Source organism: Neoarius graeffei, chromosome 16, assembly GCF_027579695.1.
Source record: "Neoarius graeffei isolate fNeoGra1 chromosome 16, fNeoGra1.pri, whole genome shotgun sequence".
NCBI lineage: Eukaryota > Metazoa > Chordata > Actinopteri > Siluriformes > Ariidae > Neoarius > Neoarius graeffei.
This window is the reverse complement of record NC_083584.1, coordinates 56,362,103-56,381,291: the sequence shown is the minus strand read 5'-3', so window position 1 is coordinate 56,381,291 and position 19,189 is coordinate 56,362,103. Positions and strand designations below refer to the sequence as shown.

General features: G+C 41.1%; 1 protein-coding gene across 2 annotated transcripts in view; it reads right to left on the bottom strand.

The window, feature by feature from the left end:
• Nucleotides 1-19,189, bottom strand: part of strn4 (striatin, calmodulin binding protein 4) — a 65,937-nt gene that overhangs the window by 11,677 nt on the left and 35,071 nt on the right. The window contains exons 9-13 of one of the 2 annotated variants that reach the window (XM_060943220.1): nucleotides 13,440-13,615; nucleotides 9,730-9,777; nucleotides 9,434-9,555; nucleotides 1,815-1,982; nucleotides 730-870 (exon numbers count right to left, since the gene is read on the bottom strand). In XM_060943220.1, coding sequence (XP_060799203.1) covers nucleotides 730-870; nucleotides 1,815-1,982; nucleotides 9,434-9,555; nucleotides 9,730-9,777; nucleotides 13,440-13,615 — 655 coding nt within the window. The remainder of the gene's footprint in view (nucleotides 1-729; nucleotides 871-1,814; nucleotides 1,983-9,433; nucleotides 9,556-9,729; nucleotides 9,778-13,439; nucleotides 13,616-19,189) is intronic. The other variant, XM_060943221.1, reaches the window with a different exon arrangement.

Genomic DNA, 19,189 nt, shown 5'->3' with positions numbered 1-19,189 from the left:
GTCATTCAGGACATGGGATGAGGTAATATTTTTCTCATTATCATGTGAAATTGTGTCAGTACAGTTTTTAAAAATATACTGTGATGATCTTCAATAGAACACCGCGGAACACACTGCACCAACCAACTGCATATTTCACGAAAAATCAGGACCAGTTACTGCAGTGGAGCTTTCAAACTTATGAGTTTCCAGAGATAAGATTAGCTGATAGATTGTTTGATTTCAACTGCAACTGATTTTACTCATGTTCTTTGGAAAAAGAAAAACACTGGGAAAACATCCTTTTTTTTAAAGAAAGGATTTTGCAGATGCAACGTTCAATTGTTTTTGATTTTTAGAGTGTTTTTAACAAGAGACATTTTCAAAAACTAGCTTTACAATAATCCAGATGTAGATTTAAATCCCTAATGGGCAAACAAGAGGCGACAGTGGTAAGAAAAACTCCTGGAGAAAACATGAGGAAGAATCTCAATAGGGAACCCATTCTTTTCTGTAGGACACTGGATCATGAGGACGTAAATCATTACAATATTCAGGTTTAGAAAAGTAAAGGTAAAAAGGACTGCTTGTGTTCAGTATGAACGTATTTTAAAATAAACGAACTGAAATCACCAAAGTGACTAATTATAGGCATGAAGGCATCCGCCATCTTTTATGAAAAATCTGTCCCTTTCCAAGGGTCTACGGAGTAGACGGAGTTAAGCAATTGATTTAATTCATCTTGCTCACCATCCTTTGTCTGGGTCTCTAGGACCATGATGCTTTGCTCTGTGTTGAGGTCGTAGAGGACAGTCTCACCAGTATCAAAGGACACAACAGCCTGGGACAGGTCGACGTTCCCAAAGGCAACAGAAGTAGGAGTTCCATGTTCTGTCGTAGAGAAAGTTTTGTTTTTTGAGAGCTTGAGAAGAAAAATGTACACCGTTTACTCTGAAACTCGAACTCGTTTCTCATATATACACCATTTGTTCCTAGCATGACAATCAATGTACTCTATAAACATACACTACCATTCAAAAGTTTGGGGTCACTTTGAAATGTCCTTATTTTTGAAAGAAAAGCACTGTTCTTTTCAATGAAGATCACTTTAAACTAATCAGAAATCCACTCTATACATTGCTAATGTGCTAAATGACTATTCTAGCTGCAAATGTCTGGTTTTTGGTGCAATATCTCCATAGGTGTATAGAGGCCCATTTCCAGCAACTCTCACTCCAGTGTTCTAATGGTACAATGTGTTTGCTCATTGCCTCAGAAGGCTAATGGATGATTAGAAAACCCTTGTACAATCATGTTAGCACAGCTGAAAACAGTTGAGCTCTTTAGAGAAGCTATAAAACTGACCTTCCTTTGAGCAGATTGAGTTTCTGGAGCATCACATTTGTGGGGTCGATTAAATGCTCAAAATGGCCAGAAAAATGTCTCGACTATATTTTCTATTCATTTTACAACTTATGGTGGAAAATAAAAGTGTGACTTTTCATGGAAAACACAAAATTGTCTGGGTGACCCGAAACTTTTGAACGGTAGTGTACATGTTTCTCGATAAATACCTGAAGCGAGTTGCTGTTTTTAGAAGGTTAATAAGATATTTTTTATTATTTATTCATGCTGAATTAATTATAGAAATACAGTATAAATTAGTTTTCATATTAAAAGAAAAAAAAATTACTCATGGAATACTTGCAGACTAGGAATGACTAGACCTGAGACAGTAAGATATACACAAGGCATTTTAACAATTCCACATTCATTATCATCTGCTTTCTGCCCGAGCACATGTGTAGTATATGACAGACAGATTACACACCCACCTTTCTCTTTGTTAAAAACAGTTATACAGGGTGTGGAGCTCTGAGCATCCCAGATACGCACAGTGCCGTCTGCTGAGCAGGAGGCCAGGCGTTTTAGGTTGGACGAATACGCAAGATCCCACACCGAGTCCTCATGTCCTAATAACACAGCACTCTCAACACCTTGGTCTGTATTTTATATCAGAAAAAAAAAAAACACAAGCACAAAAACAAAGTTCAAAATCTTATCCAATCGATGGAATTTGTTTTTGATATTTGGAATATCATGTATACATACAGGCAGGTGTTTAATATTCAGTGATCAGTGAATATTCATCTCATCTCATTATCTCTAGCTGCTTTATCCTTCTACAGGGTCGCAGGCAAGCTGGAGCCTATCCCAGCTGACTACAGGTGAAAGGCGGGGTACACCCTGGACAAGTCGCCAGGTCATCACAGGGCTGACACATAGACACAGACAACCATTCACACTCACACCTACGGTCAATTTAGAGTCACCAGTTAACCTAACCTGCATGTCTTTGGACTGTGGGGGAAACCGGAGCACCCGGAGGAAACCCACGCGGACACGGGGAGAACATGCAAACTCCGCACAGAAAGGCCCTCGCCGGCCCCGGGGCTCAAACCCAGGACCTTCTTGCTGTGAGGCGACAGCGCTAACCACTACACCACCGTGCTGCCCCGATCAGTGAATATTATTCATGAAAATATAAAATCACTAGAAAAATAGCCTGTACAGATGTTCAACTTTAATTTGAAGGCATTTTACATCCAAATCAGATGAATGACATCATTGACTGCCTGAAACCTGGAACCCACAGACATGACCAAATGCTGGATTTCTTCCCTGCTGTTGGTCTTCCAGGAATTTACTGTAGCCGTCTCCTGCTCCTTTTTATTGTTGGGGTATTTTGCCTTCACCAAGTGAAATGCATGCTCAATAGCCCCCGAGCATAACTACGTCATCACTTGTTTACCGCAATGCATTGTGGGGGATAGCCAGGGTCGGTAGTTGAGCAATGTGACGGATGTCAGATCAATTTTACGTGAGAGCGATGTGATGTGAGAGGAGTGATTTTGCAATGCTCCGTTGTGGAAGACAATGAAATTGGTGATTTATAGAGATGGAGAACATATCGAGGGTTTACAGCAGGAAAATCTGAATTCAAATCAAGCTTGGTGAGAAGGTCAGAGTCTAGATCGAGTCTACCACACTGTACAACAACAACATCGAACCTCAGAATGTCTCATTTCTGAGGACTTATATTGCACCAGTTAAACTTTATCTACAACCCCGATTCCAAAAAAGTTGGGACAAAGAACAAATTGTAAATAAAAATGGAATGCAATGATGTGGAAGTTTCAAAATTCCATATTTTATTCAGAATAGAACATAGATGACATATCAAATGTTTAAACTGAGAAAATGTATAATTTAAAGAGAAAAATTAGGTGATTTTAAATTTCATGACAACAACACATCTCAAAAAAGTTGGGACAAGGCCATGTTTACCACTGTGAGACATCCCCTTTTCTCTTTACAACAGTCTGTAAACGTCTGGGGACTGAGGAGACAAGTTGCTCAAGTTTAGGGATAGGAATGTTAACCCATTCTTGTCTAATGTAGGATTCTAGTTGCTCAACTGTCTTAGGTCTTTTTTGTCGTATCTTCCGTTTTATGATGCGCCAAATGTTTTCTATGGGTGAAAGATCTGGACTGCAAGCTGGCCAGTTCAGTACCCGGACCCTTCTTCTACGCAGCCATGATGCTGTAATTGATGCAGTATGTGGTTTGGCATTGTCATGTTGGAAAATGCAAGGTCTTCCCTGAAAGACACGTCGTCTGGATGGGAGCATATGTTGCTCTAGAACCTGGATATACCTTTCAGCATTGATGGTGTCTTTCCAGATGTGTAAGCTGCCCATGCCACACGCACTAATGCAACCCCATACCATCAGAGATGCAGGCTTCTGAACTGAGCGCTGATAACAGCTTGGGTCATCCTTCTCCTCTTTAGTCCGAATGACACGGCATCCCTGATTTCCATAAAGAACTTCAAATTTTGATTCGTCTGACCACAGAACAGTTTTCCACTTTGCCACAGTCCATTTTAAATGAGCCTTGGCCCAGAGAAGACGTCTGCGCTTCTGGATCATGTTTAGATACGGCTTCTTCTTTGAACTATAGAGTTTTAGCTGGCAACGGCGGATGGCACGGTGAATTGTGTTCACAGATAATGTTCTCTGGAAATATTCCTGAGCCCATTTTGTGATTTCCAATACAGAAGCATGCCTGTATGTGATGCAGTGCCGTCTAAGGGCCTGAAGATCACGGGCACCCAGTATGGTTTTCCGGCCTTGACCCTTACGCACAGAGATTCTTCCAGATTCTCTGAATCTTTTGATGATATTATGCACTGTAGATGATGATATGTTCAAACTCTTTGCAGTTTTACACTGTTGAACTCCTTTCTGATATTGCTCCACTATTTGTCGGCGCAGAATTCGGGGGATTGGTGATCCTCTTCCCATCTTTACTTCTGAGAGCCGCTGCCACTCCAAGATGCTCTTTTTATACCCAGTCATGTTAATGACCTATTGCCAATTGACCTAATGAGTTGCAATTTGGTCCTCCAGCTGTTCCTTTTTTGTACCTTTAACTTTTCCAGCCTCTTATTGCCCCTGTCCCAACTTTTTTGAGATGTGTTGCTGTCATGAAATTTCAAATGAGCCAATATTTGGCATGAAATTTCAAAATGTCTCACTTTCGACATTTGGTATGTTGTCTATGTTCTATTGTGAATACAATATCAGTTTTTGAGATTTGTAAATTATTGCATTCCATTTTTATTTACAATTTGTACTTTGTCCCAACTTTTTTGGAATCGGGGTTGTAGAAAACAAATCTATCTGAATATCGGGAATTGGCGCGGAGCAGCGCTCTCGCAGGGGATTTGTGGGCGGATAACAGTCCAAGTGATAAATGAGTGATTAGTTAAATAAAACTTGATATCAGGAAACATTACAAAAAAAAAAAAACTTTGGAAGCCCGCTGATCTGCCGTGTCATGTTCAGTATAAATGCATTTTCTTCAATAAATGCCGCTAGTAAGGTACACTGAACATTACGCATACCCGAAAGAGAACCCTTGGTGGTTTGGGAGTTTTATTAGTCCGACAGGCTCATTCGGCTGCCGAGTGCTTCGGTATGTTGAGAGGCAAAGGCCAAAGAATGCTTCTTTGTTTTACAGGCTTTGGAATATCGCTAGTTTCAGACGATGAACAGTGTCGATTGTTATAATCTTCTATAACCGAAGGCCGTTCCGCAGACCGTGGAAATATTGCTGGGTCACAGTTTAAGTACTCGTACGTCTTTTTCCCACCAAAGAAATGTAAGCTACAAACACTTCGATTCAGTTAGAAGGTTTTCATTGCAAATTAAACTTATCCATTTCTTTCTTCTCTTCTTCTTGACTGGCAGCTGATAAAAGCTCAACTTAGGTGTCCTCTTTATTGTGGAGACACAGTAGGGCACATGGCAATTCCCTTTAGGCAGCATGGTTAAAACCAGTTAGACAGAACAATGCAGTGTTTAACAAAGGCGAAAGTAAACAATACAGCGGAGCTGAACCCAGGTATCACCCATAATGCATTGCGGTAAACAAGCAACGTAGTTATGGGTTAGGGTCATTGGATTCAGGTCACGGGATTGACTTGGCCATTGCAGAACATTCCACAGCTGTGCTTTCAAGAAGTCTTGAGTTGCTTTCAAAGTAAGTTTCTGGTCATTCTCCATCTGTACTGTGATGGGTTGTCCAATGAGTTTTGAAGCATTTGGCTGAATCTGAGCAGACAATATCGCCCCATACATTTCAGAATTCATACGACTGCTTTTGTCACATCAATAAACAGAAGAGAAACCAGTTCCAGGTTTTAAGTGTCAGGGCTTTATATATGTTTCTTTTGTGCAAACCAGAATCTGGTTTTTAATTTTGAGGTTTATAACTAGTTTACATTATGGGGTAATTCTGGTGGAGTCTTCTCTTGATTGTTGACACCAAAACACTGACCTCCTGGAGGTTGTCCTTGATCTGGCCAACTGTTGTGAAAAGGTTTTTCTTCACCAGGAGGGAAAGAATTCTTCTGTCATCCACCACATTTATTTCCCATGGTCTTTGGAGTTTTTGGTGTTCCTGAGCTTACCAATATATTCTATCTCTTTAAGAATGCACTAAACTGTTGATTTGGCCACATATAATGTTTTGCCATCTCTCTGATGGGTTTGTTTCGATTTCTCAGGTTCATGAAGTTTTGCTTCACTGGGAGTGACAGCACTTTGGATTTCATGTTGAAAATTAACAGCAACAGAATCCAAATGGGGCGGCACGGTGGTGTAGTGGTTAGCGCTGTCGCCTCACAGCAAGAAGGTCCTGGGTTCGAGCCCCGGGGCCGGCGAGGGCCTTTCTGTGAGGAGTTTGCATGTTCTCCCCGTGTCCGCGTGGGTTTCCTCCGGGTGCTCCGGTTTCCCCCACAGTCCAAAGACATGCAGGTTAGGTTAACTGGTGACTCTAAATTGACCGTAGATGTGAGTGTGAATGGTTGTCTGTGTCTATGTGTCAGCCCTGTGATGACCTGGCGACTTGTCCAGGGTGTACCCCGCCTTTTGCCCGTAGTCAGCTGGGATAGGCTCTAGCTTGCCTGCGACCCTGTAGAAGGATAAAGCGGCTAGAGATAATGAGATGAGATGAGAATCCAAATGCTAATGCCACACTTAAAATCAACTCTAGAGCTTTTTATAGGCTTACTTGTAGGTAAAACAAAATCATCTGTGAGCTACTGCTCACTTACGTATACCCCCGCTCTCGCTTATATCAGAATGCAAGTAATCGAAGAAATAGGACACTAATTATGAATCAAGCAGTTGTGATTTGTAGTTGCTGAGAAAAGTGTTGCAAAAATTTTGTAAATCCACCCTATATGTTTCGTAAATACATTCAGTCGGTAAACAGGAAGTCGATGTGTGACAGACCTGAAAACGGTATACACACTACAGAACCCCAAGCTGAAGCTCAGTACCAAATATCAAGTAGCTGTGATCTGTAGTTGCTGAGAAAAGTGTTAGGAAAATTTTGTAAATCCACCCTATATGTTTCGTAAATACATTCAGTCAGTAAACAGGAAGTTGATGTCCGACAGACCTGAAAATGGTATAAACGGTACAGAACCCCAAGCTGAAGCTTGGTACCAAATATCAAGCAGTTGTGATTTGCAGTTGCTGAGAAAAAGGGTGTTTCGGATGGACGGAGATACGGACGAATGGACAGAGGTTAAAAAAAAACAAAAAACAGTATACCCCCCTCCTTCGGAGCGGGGATATAATAATGAGAGGAATAACACACACCTGGACATGGAACAGCTGAGCAGGCAATTGTCCGATTACTTTCAGTTCCAGCTGAAAGTCTGCACTTTGAACTGCTATTCATGTTTTAATTTCAACTCTGAAATACTGTGGTAGGCAGCGAAAATAACATCAATATCCAAATATTTATGTAACTGACTGTATTTATGTAAAAAAAAAAAGCACCGGTATGAATTTAGGGATTTTTCCTCAACATATTGGCCATGGTCATAAAAATATTCATGTGGTGTGACTGTGCCATAATTTTGAGAAAGTACTTAAGTGCATAAGATTAAAAAAAAAAATTTGAGCATTATGAGTGCAGTAACATCTGCAATAAAATGAGCATCACTTATGATCCGTCACGAACTTATATTTATGTCCTATAACTTTTCATACATTTCTTGTTTTTTAACCAATAAAATCGATTTTTAAAAAGTACAAGACTCGAACCCACTTGAGCACGCTGAATCAGTGAGGAATATTTCAGCCACAAAATCTAAACAGTACGTTTTATTTTTTAATTGTAACATACTTATGATCATTACTGGAGACATGTGATGAGTGGGCACACCAACCCAGGTCTGAAATCTCATGGACAACATTTCAAAAACCGTTTATAATGAACTTTCTTTTCAAATGCTTTTATAAAATGCTTTAGACTTTACATGGGCGAAGGTGTAAAGTCAAATATTTTTTCGCTCCCTCTAACTTCAGCCACTCCAAAGCTCTGTTTATGAAATTTTCGTGAATAACATGCAAATAAATTAGTGCTGTCAAAAATGTTGCGTTATTAACGCGTTAACTTGACTCAATTTTAACGGCGATAATTTTTTTATCGCAAGATTAACGCTCTGTGACATGATGTAGGTTTTTCATAAGCTTTTGAAACTGCCAGGAACTTGGAACAGAGACTTTGCTTAGAAAAACGATAGCAGCTAGACTGTAATGCCACGCCCCGCACAGCCAGAGTCCTCTGCCCTCCTCGCCCAAAGAACCAGCGCGGGCAGGGCGCGCTAGTAGAGATGGGATTTATGGCTCTTTGATGGGATCCGCATCTTTGTGATCCGTTCTTTGAAAAGAGCCGTTCAAAAGACTGGCTCATTTGGCTCTTTTTAAATATTTATTCAGTTTTAAGAAGACAGCGTCTAAAGAAGCCAGATCCCTCTGAACTGTAAACTCAATGCTATCCCAGAAATCCTTCCTGTAATATGCAAATTTGGCCGCCTCTGATTGGACAGCGCGACGCATCAACAGGCAGAAAGTGTAAAAGTACAAAATGTGTTAAGTGAGCTGAAACAGTAAAGATCAGATTCAATGCAATATTTATCAACGAACAACTTAAAGTTAATATAATAGTGTACTTTATATTATAATCAAGCATGTCAAGCCTACCGTCACTGTGTAACCTGTCTCTCTGATAGACTAACTCAAGCAGTAGATCACTTCACTCATGGTTCTCTTGTTAGTCTCGGGACGAAGAGCCACGGTGCTCAGCTTAGGTTTCAGTTTGCGGTGGCTGTGTCAAGACGTGTTATGCTTTGCAATAAGAAAAACATTGGTACAAAACAAGCCCATTCACTTTTTTATGCTGGTAAGAGAATTACAATGGTTTTTCGTGTGACAAAAATGTGCGATTAAATTGCGATTAATCGCGAGTTAACTATGACAGTCGCGACATTAATCGCGATTAAATATTTTAATCGCTTGACAGCACTAAAATAAATGCAAATGCTTTAGAGTTTAGTTATCCAAAACATTTTTGAAATTATACCAAATATGGCAAAATAAAAATAGAAATGGACCTGGAGCAACAAACAAGTGTTAGAAATGCACTAATAATTGGACAGTCATAGCACATATTATGACTTTGAAAATCTTTTGTCATTTATTGGAAGAGGTACTAGATATACATTGGACTGCCAAAAGTATGTGGACACCTGACCATCACGCCTGTATATGGTTCCTCCCCAAACTGTTTCCACAAGTTAAAAGCACAAAACTGTCAAGAATGTCTTTGCATACTGTAGACTTATGATTTCCCTTCGCTGGAACTAAGCAGCTCAGCCCAAACCAGTTCCAGCATGACAGTGCCCTGTTGACTGGGATGTTGAGAGTTTAAATTTCAGCCCTGCTGAGTTGCAACATTTGAGCAAACCTTACACTGCTTAAAACGTAACTGTAAAAGGCTATATACATGAGTAACCATGCTGTAGACTTGCCATAGTTGTCATAAGGATCCACATTAAGATCTGGACTTTTCCAACAACGTATGCTTCCATCCAGACCTCCACTGTAGCAGTACTTCCCTTCCTCACCCATGGCTAGAGAGAGGACTGCTCCACTACACACACACACACACACACACACACACACACACACACACACACACACACACACACACACACAGACCTTTTACTAGAAATCTGGGGATCTCAATTTTAATGCAATTCAATCTGTCTGATTCTAACATGAATCAAACTTTGACCTCATATTGACAGCTGAATCTAATACTCACCTATGTCCTCGAAAAGTGTAAATAGGTTCAACATCCAGTGCTGCACTCCTGACAATGATTAAAAAAAAAAGATAAAAGATCGGTACATATGAACAACCTTGCAAGATTTTTCTGAGATTTTGTTTTGTACAAAACATGCAAAAGTTTGGGCACCTTTACTGAAAATGTGTCATCTCATTATCTCTAGCCGCTTTATCCTGTTCTACAGGGTCGCAGGCAAGCTGGAGCCTATCCCAGCTGACTACGGGCGAAAGGCGGGGTACACCCTGGACAAGTCGCCAGGTCATCACAGGGCTGACACATAGACACAGACAACCATTCACACTCACATTCACACCTACGGTCAATTTAGAGTCACCAGTTAACCTAACCTGCATGTCTTTGGAGGAAACCGGAGCACCCGGAGGAAACCCACGCGGACACGGGGAGAACATGCAAACTCCGCACAGAAAGGCCCTCGCCGGCCACGGGGCTTGAACCCGGACCTTCTTGCTGTGAGGCGACAGCGCTAGCCACTACACCACCGTGCCGCCCCACTGAAAATGTCTGTTACTGTGAATAGTTAAGTGAGCAGAAGATGAACTAATCACCAAAAGGCATAAACGTAAAGATGACACATTTCTTTTCAGCGTTTTCTGCAAGATTTGTGTATTATTTTTGTTTTGTACAATTGGAGAGTGAAAAAAAGAAAAGGAACGCCATGCGAAAGTTTGGGCACCCCAATACATTTGAGTTCTCAGGTAACTTTTACCAAGGTTCCAGACCTTAATTAGCTCATTGAGCTGTGGCTTGTTCAAATTCTTCATTAGGAAAGGTCAGATGATGCAGATTTCAAAGCTGTATAAATTCTCTGACTCCTCAAACTTGTCCCTAAAATCAACAGCCATGGGCTCCTCTAAGCAACTCCCTCGCATTCTGAATAACAAAATAATTGATGCTCACAAAGCAGGAGAAGCTACAAGAACATAGCAAAGTGTTTTCAGGTAGCTGTTTCCTCAGATCGTAATGTTAAGACATGGCAGTTAACAGAAACAGTGGAGATCAAGGTGAGGTCTGGAAGATGAAGAAAACTTTCTGAAAGAACTGCTCATTGGATTGCTAGAAAAGCAAATAAAAACCCCTGTTTGACTGCAAAAGACCTTCAGAAAGATTTAGCAGACCCTGGAGTGATGGTGCACTGTTCTACTATGCAGTGACACCTGAACAAATATGACCTTCATGGAAGAGTCATTTTCTCATAAACAAACCAGCGCTGATGTAGGATTCAGAAGGAGGCGTCCCGCAGATGACGTCACGAAAATCAATGTTTCCCGGGAAATCCAAATGCCAAGTTTTTTCAGAGGCGGACCAATTCGCCTCAAATGGCTCGATTTCAACTGAATTTTTCTGGTATTGTGCAAGGTAAAAAAATTGCAGAGGATGCAGAATGTGACAGATATTTGACCAAAGTTTAATATAAAATAGGAGAATTACATTGATCTTGCTCCTGAATTTACCCTTTAACATGAAGAACACCATCCCAGCTGTGAAGCATGGGAGTGGCAGCATCATGTGCTAAGGGTGTTTTGCTGGAAAAGGGACTGGAGCACTTCAGAAAATGGATGTCATCATGAGGTAAAAACATTTAATCAAAACCTCAAGACATTATCCAGAATGACTGGAGTGGCCATCACAAAGCCACATGGGAAATCTGTGGAATGAACTGAACAAGGGGGCCAACTAGGGCTGCGTACCTAAACGTAACATCAGGTACAGGTACCGGTACAGAGGTTTAGGTACAGGTCCATACCTGTACCTGAACAATTTGACAAATTCTTCTGAACTTCTTTAATAATGACAGAAACATTAATAAACTGTTGACAACTTGTCAGTATCTTTATTCAAAGAAAACCGAACATAACTAGGTTTCCTACCTCACTTCTCAGTCACCCTATAGTTAACTTGGGACAAAAAGTCATAAGTTGTCTCACAGCGAGAAGTGACTACACTAGAGTACTACAGACTACGCGCAGTCCGCGGCCTTTAACTTACGCGGCAAAATTACACAAAGCAGCAAAGACTGCCAATGCCAGCAAAGGAAAAATGGCTGACCTGCTTTTGAGTCTTTTTGACCAATCAGAACGCTGGATCAGCCAAGCTCTCGCAATGTCTCGTGAGACTGTGGCGAGAAGATCTCAAATCAAAGATGGCTCTGATTTCAAGTTTCAGCACGGCATTTTATGTCTTTTCCAGTGCTAAATTTTCGTCTTTGTGGTAGGATTTACGCATCTTCAGGTGTAAATTTATATCGGTACAGTACCGATACTTCATAATCCGGTATTTTGGACCTGTACCGAATCGATTTTCACGGTACAGTACCGGTACGCAGCCCTAGGGCCAACAATATTGACTGTTTACACTGATTTTGTCAGGAAGGTAGAAATTCCAGCAAAGTATTGTGAGAAGCGTGTGGAAGGTTCCTCAAAGATTTGATTCAAGTTTAAAATTAAACGGTAACGCCACCAAATACTAATAAAGGTTATGTAAACTTCTGGCCCACTGAAATTTTTGTCAATAAAAGCTGAAATAAATCTGTTCCTTCACTATTACCCTGAAATGACCTCTTATTAAAATAAAGTAGATTACTTAATACAGGAAATGTATAATAACATGAGCACTATTTTTATGCGTGTTGTTTTTCCTTTCAGAAGGTGCCCTGAGCCAGAGAGAGAGAGAGCGAGAGAGCTGCTGGAGTTTGCTCTCACACAAGTTTCTGGTAATAACACACAGGTAAGAATCATCATGCGTTGCCTGTTGGTTCGATCCGCCTCCTTGCTCCACCCCCTCTGCCACACACCATTATATATACTCAACAAAAATAAAAACTTTACACTCGTTTCAAAGTCAATAATTCGAACATTTTGGAAAATAGGTTTGAAATAACGATTGTATTCAATTATCTTGTCATTAAAGATGCTATAGCATACAGATCATGTTTGTCATGGAATCGGTTCCACTGGAAATGCGACGACAATGTCCATGATCAAAAACTGCGAGTCACAACTTAATGAAATCATGTCAATATCGGGTGTGTCCTCCATGGGTGTTCACAACTGCGATACAACGTCTCCTCATGGATTGGATGATGCGTCTGAACACAGCTTGGGGAATGCGCCGCCATATTTGTACCAACATGGCGCCAAGCTCCTGCAAGTTCTGTGGAGGGTTCCAGTGGTTCCAGTGGTGCCAGTTTGATGGAGACGTGTCTGGAGATTATGGATGGTCTGTCGACTGCATCCCATAACCCTCGCAACGTCAGTGACGGATGTTCCCGTATTCAGCATGCCAATGGCACGTTCACGCTGAATGTTTGACAGTCGTGGCATTGCAAATTAACGAATAATTAACCATAAAACCTTGTTTTTCTGAGATGACACTCTACTCTGCTACCGTGAGATCAATTGCACGTGTATCAATAGGTCACGTCACTTGTGTCACGTGGAAACGTGATTTTAGCGTGCAGTGCTCTCGCACGTGCTACGTAGGCCCGACCAGTAGAATGAATGTGTGACGTAATGCCCTTGACAATGCATTTAACCATGATCACAACAAGAACTCTTTCAAGAAAAGTTTCTAAACACTATTTGAAAAATAATGAGTGTCAAGTTTTTATTTTTGCTGAGTATATTTCAGTTATAGACAAACAATAGATGTTAGGAGTGAGAGCTCACTTTTTTGAATGCATTGTCTTGTTCAAATTCCAGAGCTTTAGTGTTCCATCCTCTGAAGCTGTCAACAGCACAGGCTGAGAAGGGTGAAAGGTCAGGGATCGGATAGCATCAAAGTGGCTCCGGAGCGTAAAGCGTGGATTCCATGTCTTCTTAAACTCCTCCTGGCTGTCCTGTTGCTAAGAAAGACATACAAATATACAAAAAAACCAAACAAAAAAAACCCTGATTGCACAAGTGTGTACAGCACTCTTTATTTTTTTCGCTAGGTAAGAGTCTATCAACCAGGCATATCTTTATCTGGCAGTTCTATTCCACTTTTCTTTGCAAGTAGATCTCCTGCACACATCCCTCTTCCAATCATTCCACAAGTTCTCAGTGTGATTTAGATCTGGGCTCTGACTGGGTCATTCCAAAATGTTGATCTGTCTGACAGAGGCTGGACAGGTGAGGATTAGATTAGATCGCCTGGTCTTTTTCCAGTCTTCATCTGTCCACTGTGTGAGAGTCTGTGTCCATGACGGCCTCAGAATCCTGTTCGTGGCTGACAGGAGTGGAATCTGATGAGGTCTTTGCTGTTGGAGCTCATTCACCTCAAGGTTCAATGTTTTGTGCATGCTGAGAAGCTTTTCTGCTCACCACGGTTGTACAGGGATCGAAACGGGCGGTCGTCCACTCGCCAATGCGAGTTGGAAAGGATACGGGCGACTAGTGACAACATGTACTCGACCGAGTGGGCGACTGGCTCGCCACGCTATATATATATCAAACTACTCACTGCCTCGATGGTTTCTATCAACGATTCTCGCCCATTTTAAGCAGAACTCGGTCTATTTTACCGTTTTTTTACAATAATTTCAATAGATTTTGTGAGACATTTGTCAAGTTGGCATAGACGCGGGCGCCGCCATATTGTTTACGTGCGCAGTATACACCACTACATGCAGCATGGCTGCGCAAAGTTTCGTTTCTTCCCGTTCATTTTCGCTGCTGCCCGTGAAGACAAATGTAAATTGAACCGCTATTGGTCAGATAGATTAGACCCCCGCGAAGTTTAAAAGTCCTTGGCTTGACATTTCTGACAGCGATCAAAACAAACGGATATCGCTCAACAAGTATGTGGCCCTTATTTCTGTTTCTTTTAAATACTTGGTAACAAAGCCACCATTTTGTTTTTCTCTACTCACAGTATATAAGCTGATATCCTAGTGTTAGAGTAGCCAATTACACTACGTTCAGACTGCAATCTGAAACGACCCATATTCGATTTGTTGTGAAATCCGATTTTTTTGTTAGGCCGTTCACATTACCAGTTATATGAGACTTGTATGCGATCTCCAATATGAACGGAAAACGACCCAAAAGTGTCCCGCATGCGCAAATTGACACGTAATAAGCACATCTACGTAATACGTAAACAAAAAAAGCGCACTCTTCAAGGTTAATGATTTCTTTTTTTGTTTGTTTGTTTAATTATCTGGTTAGTGTTAAAGTGTGAGGTCTCGTGTGTGTTTTTGTTTCTGAACTGAAATGAAAACGTGTAGCCTGGTAACGAGGGTTGACTCCTAAATGTCTCTCTAATTTCTATACAAGTGCACTACATGTTACTAGGAAGTAATGGATTTTTAAACTCTATATAGTGCACTCGAGCTTCAGTAGGCAGTCATTTGGGATACGGCCGCTGTATTACCAAACTCTTAATTCAAGCTTAATAATTTGCACATATTTATTTCGTCATATTAATAAACTTTTTCTACATTTTTATAAATATTTATTTAGATTGTTTATAGCCAGCTGAATTCTGCAACTTCTCTCAGCGCTGGCTCAAGGTGCAGAAACACCAGTGCAGTTTGCTATGGAGATGAGGCGAGACCTGGCGATGTGGTTTTTGTGGCGGTGGCAGAACTCACACAATAATCTGATTAATGTGGACAGCAGACTAATGAGACCGAAGGTGTCAAATTACTGGAAATTTCCAGAACAATCTTATAATCTTGTAATACAGGATGGTTTAAGTTATAAATCAGTTATAGAAACTGTTTTATTTAATCAGGCTAACAGATCAACATCCAGGTCCCTACCAAATCCACCATTAGCTTGATCAATTCTATAAAAGTCTATTTAAATTCTGAAAACTGTACAAATGTTGTTGTTTTCCACCAAAGAGGCGGGATTAGCCAACGCAGAATAGTGACGTTTGTCTCTTGTTGATGACGTGTAGGTCGCATGAATGCGACCTGTCCGGTCAGACTGCAGTCGCATGTGAAAATAACGGATATGCATCGGAATTAGGACCACATATCCAAGCGGCCTGGGTCGCATGTGAAAAAATCGGGTCTGTGTCGTTCAGACTGTCAATAACAAATCGGATACAGGTCGCATATGGGCAAAAAAATCGGATATGGGTCGTTTCAGGGTGCAGTCTGAACGTAGTCTTAGAGCATGCGATTGCTCAGCCTGCAGGTGATGAGAGGGAGTATGTGGCAGGAGATGTAGAGCCCCAGGAGAGACAGAATGAGGAGGTGGAAGATAAAGATGACGAGGAGGCGCAGCATGATGTGGTGTATGACCCGATAGATGATGATGATGATCTGGATGAGGGTTTCGAAGATTGTGATGATAATGAGATGACTGAGGAAGAAGTTTATAGACAGTTGAAATTGATCACTCATGTATAATATGGTTGTATTATATGAATAAATATATAAAATTGGCTTGAAATTTGTAATTATAAATATAGACCAGTGCCTCTGAGAGGCACCGGTCCAAATGGACCAGTGCTCCCAAATTCCCGTTTCGATCCCTGTTGTAAAGAGTGATTATATGAGTCCTGGCAGCTCGAACCAATCTGGCCATTTTCCTCTGACCGCTCTTATCACCAAGGCGTTTCCACCCACAGAACCGTCGCTCACTCTGTTTGTTTTTTGTTTTTCACACCATTCTGTGTAAACTCTAGAGACTGTTATGTGTGAAAACCCCAGGAGATCAGCAGTTTCTGAAACACTCAAACCAGCCCTTCTGCAAACAGCTAAAGCCAGAGAGATCACATTTTTCTTCATTCTGATGTTTGATGTGAACGTTCACTGAAGCTTTTGGCCTCTGTGATTTTATGCACTGTGCTGCTGCTGCATGATTGGCTGATTGGATACCTGAATAAATGAGCAGTTGTGAAAGTGTCCCTAATAAAGTGCCTGGTAAGTGTGGATGTATATTTTATATCCACACACACGCAATGTATAGTGGGGAAAACAAGTATTTGATCCCTTGCTGATTTTGTTGGTTTGGCCACTAATAAAGACTCGATCAGTCTGTAATATTAATGGTAGGTGTAGTCTAACATGCTGAGACAGAATATCACAAAGAAAATCAAGAAATCGACTTTAAAGAATTTGTATTAATTTATTTGCATTTTATTGAGGAAAATAAGTATTTGAACCCTCTTGCCAAAAGGACTTAGTACTTTGTGGCAAACCCCTTATTAGCAAGCACAGAGGTCAGACGTTTTTTGTAGTTGATGACCAGGTTTCTGCACATATTAGGAGGAATTCTGGTCCACTCTTCTTTGCAAATGACCTCTAGATCATCAAGATTCCGTGGCTGTCGCTTGGCAACTCTGAGCTTCAGCTCTCTCCATAGATTTTCTATAGGATTCAGGTCCGGAGACTGGCTGGGCCACTCCATGACCTTGATTTGTTTCTTCTTCAGCCATTCCTTGGTTGCCTTGGCTGTATGCTTTGGGTCATTATCCTGCTGGAAGACCCATCCACGACCCATTTTAAGTTTCCTGGCAGAGGGAAGGAGGCTTTCACTTAGGATTTTACGGTACATGGCTCCGTCCATCCTCCCATTGATACGGTGAAGTAGCCCTGTGCCCTGTGCAGAAAAACACCCCCAAAGCATAATGTTACCACCTCCATGCTTGACAGTGGGGATGGTGTTCTTGGGGTCATAAGCAGCATGTCTCTCCCTCCAGACACGACGGGTTGAATTGATGCCAAAGAGCTCAATTTTGGTCTCATCTGACCATAACACCTTCTCCCAGTCACTCTCCAAGTCATTCAGATGTTCATTGGCAAAGTTCAGGCAGGCCTGCACATGTGCTTTCTTAAGCAGGGGTACTTTGCGAGCACTGCAAGATGTTAGACCATTGCGGTGTAAAGTGTTACCAACTGTTTGCTTGGTGACTGTGATCCCAGCTGCTTTAAGATCATCCACTAACTCTGCCCGTGTTGTATTAGGTCTATTTCTCACCGTTCTCATGATCCTGGAAACCCCAGGAGGTGAGATCTTGTTTGGAGCCCCAGACCTACTGTAGGTCGACTGATGATCATGTTGTGAGTCTTGTACTTGCGCACAATTGCACCAACAGTTGTCACCTTAACGCCCAGCTTCTTGCTAATGGTTTTGTAGCCCATACCGGTCTTGTGCAGGTCTACAATCTTCTCCCTTAAATCCACAGAAAGCTCTTTAGTCTTTCCCATGTTGGAGAGTTTGGAGTCTGACAAACTGATTGATTCTGTGGCCAGGTGGCTTTTATACAAGTCATTAGTGAGATCAGGTGTCTTCAATTTAGGTGACAAGGTAATTTGGAGAGTCTAACTTGTCTGTATTAACAAGAACTCTTGATGGTTACTAGGGGATCAAATACTTCTTTTTCTCAATAAAATACAAATAAATTAATATAGATATTTAAAAGTTATTTTCTGGATTTTCTTTTTGATATTCTGTCTCCACATGTTAGAATACACCTACCATTAAAATTACAGACTGATCAAGTCTTTCTTAGTGGGTAAACCAACAAAATCAGCAAGGGATCAAATACTTGTTTTCCCCACTGTATATACACATAAGGGTGTAACAATACATGATACTGGTTTCACGATTTGAAGACTGCCTATTTTTTCACCAATCCTTACTATCACTCAGTGTCCTTCACATGTAAAATAATTCTAACAGAGGTTTTTCATTGCATGCAAATACACAAGGTTCACGTTAATACAACATTCTGAAATGATACAATTTTATTTCAAAACAATAACCTTAATCAACACTCAAGCATATGAATCAAGTGAAATGCATATAGACCCCTTTGCAGTAAACGTCATTCATACGCAAGAGGAAATTGCGCGCGCAGCCTGGACCCAAAAAAGACTCAGCGACGGTAGAGACGAGAAGAAATATTTGGAAGAAATGCCTAGTTGTTGTGTTGTCGGGTGTCAGAATCGTAGCAGTGATGGGGTTAAAATGTTCAGAATTCCAGCAGGATCTCACCCATTCCAAAAAAATCGCCGATGTCTATGGCTACAAGCCATCAAACGTGTAGACTGGGATGAAAGCACCATCAAAAATGCGCGGGTTTGCAGCGCCCACTTCATCACAGGTAAGATCAGGCTATTTATTAAATCTTTCTTTTTTATTCTTTCTAGTCTTCGTTTATTGATGTAGCAAAATACTTTGGTAATGTTTGTCTGATTAGCTGGGTCATAGTTACACAATGTAATGAATATTGTTAGCATGTTCACTTAGCTTTGCATGCAATTTTGTTTGTAGGAGATTACTTACCCTGCCATACATGTGCAATTGGCTGTCAAAATGTAGCCTTCCAGCTTGTTGTATACCACCCAGGCTTCATACATAGCAACCTTCTGACCTTGACGCTGACTTGGTAAGATTTTTGACTTCAGAGCACAGAAGTTTTCATCAATTTCAGTGTAAAACACGTTCTGTACATGCCCGCACATAACATAATCATA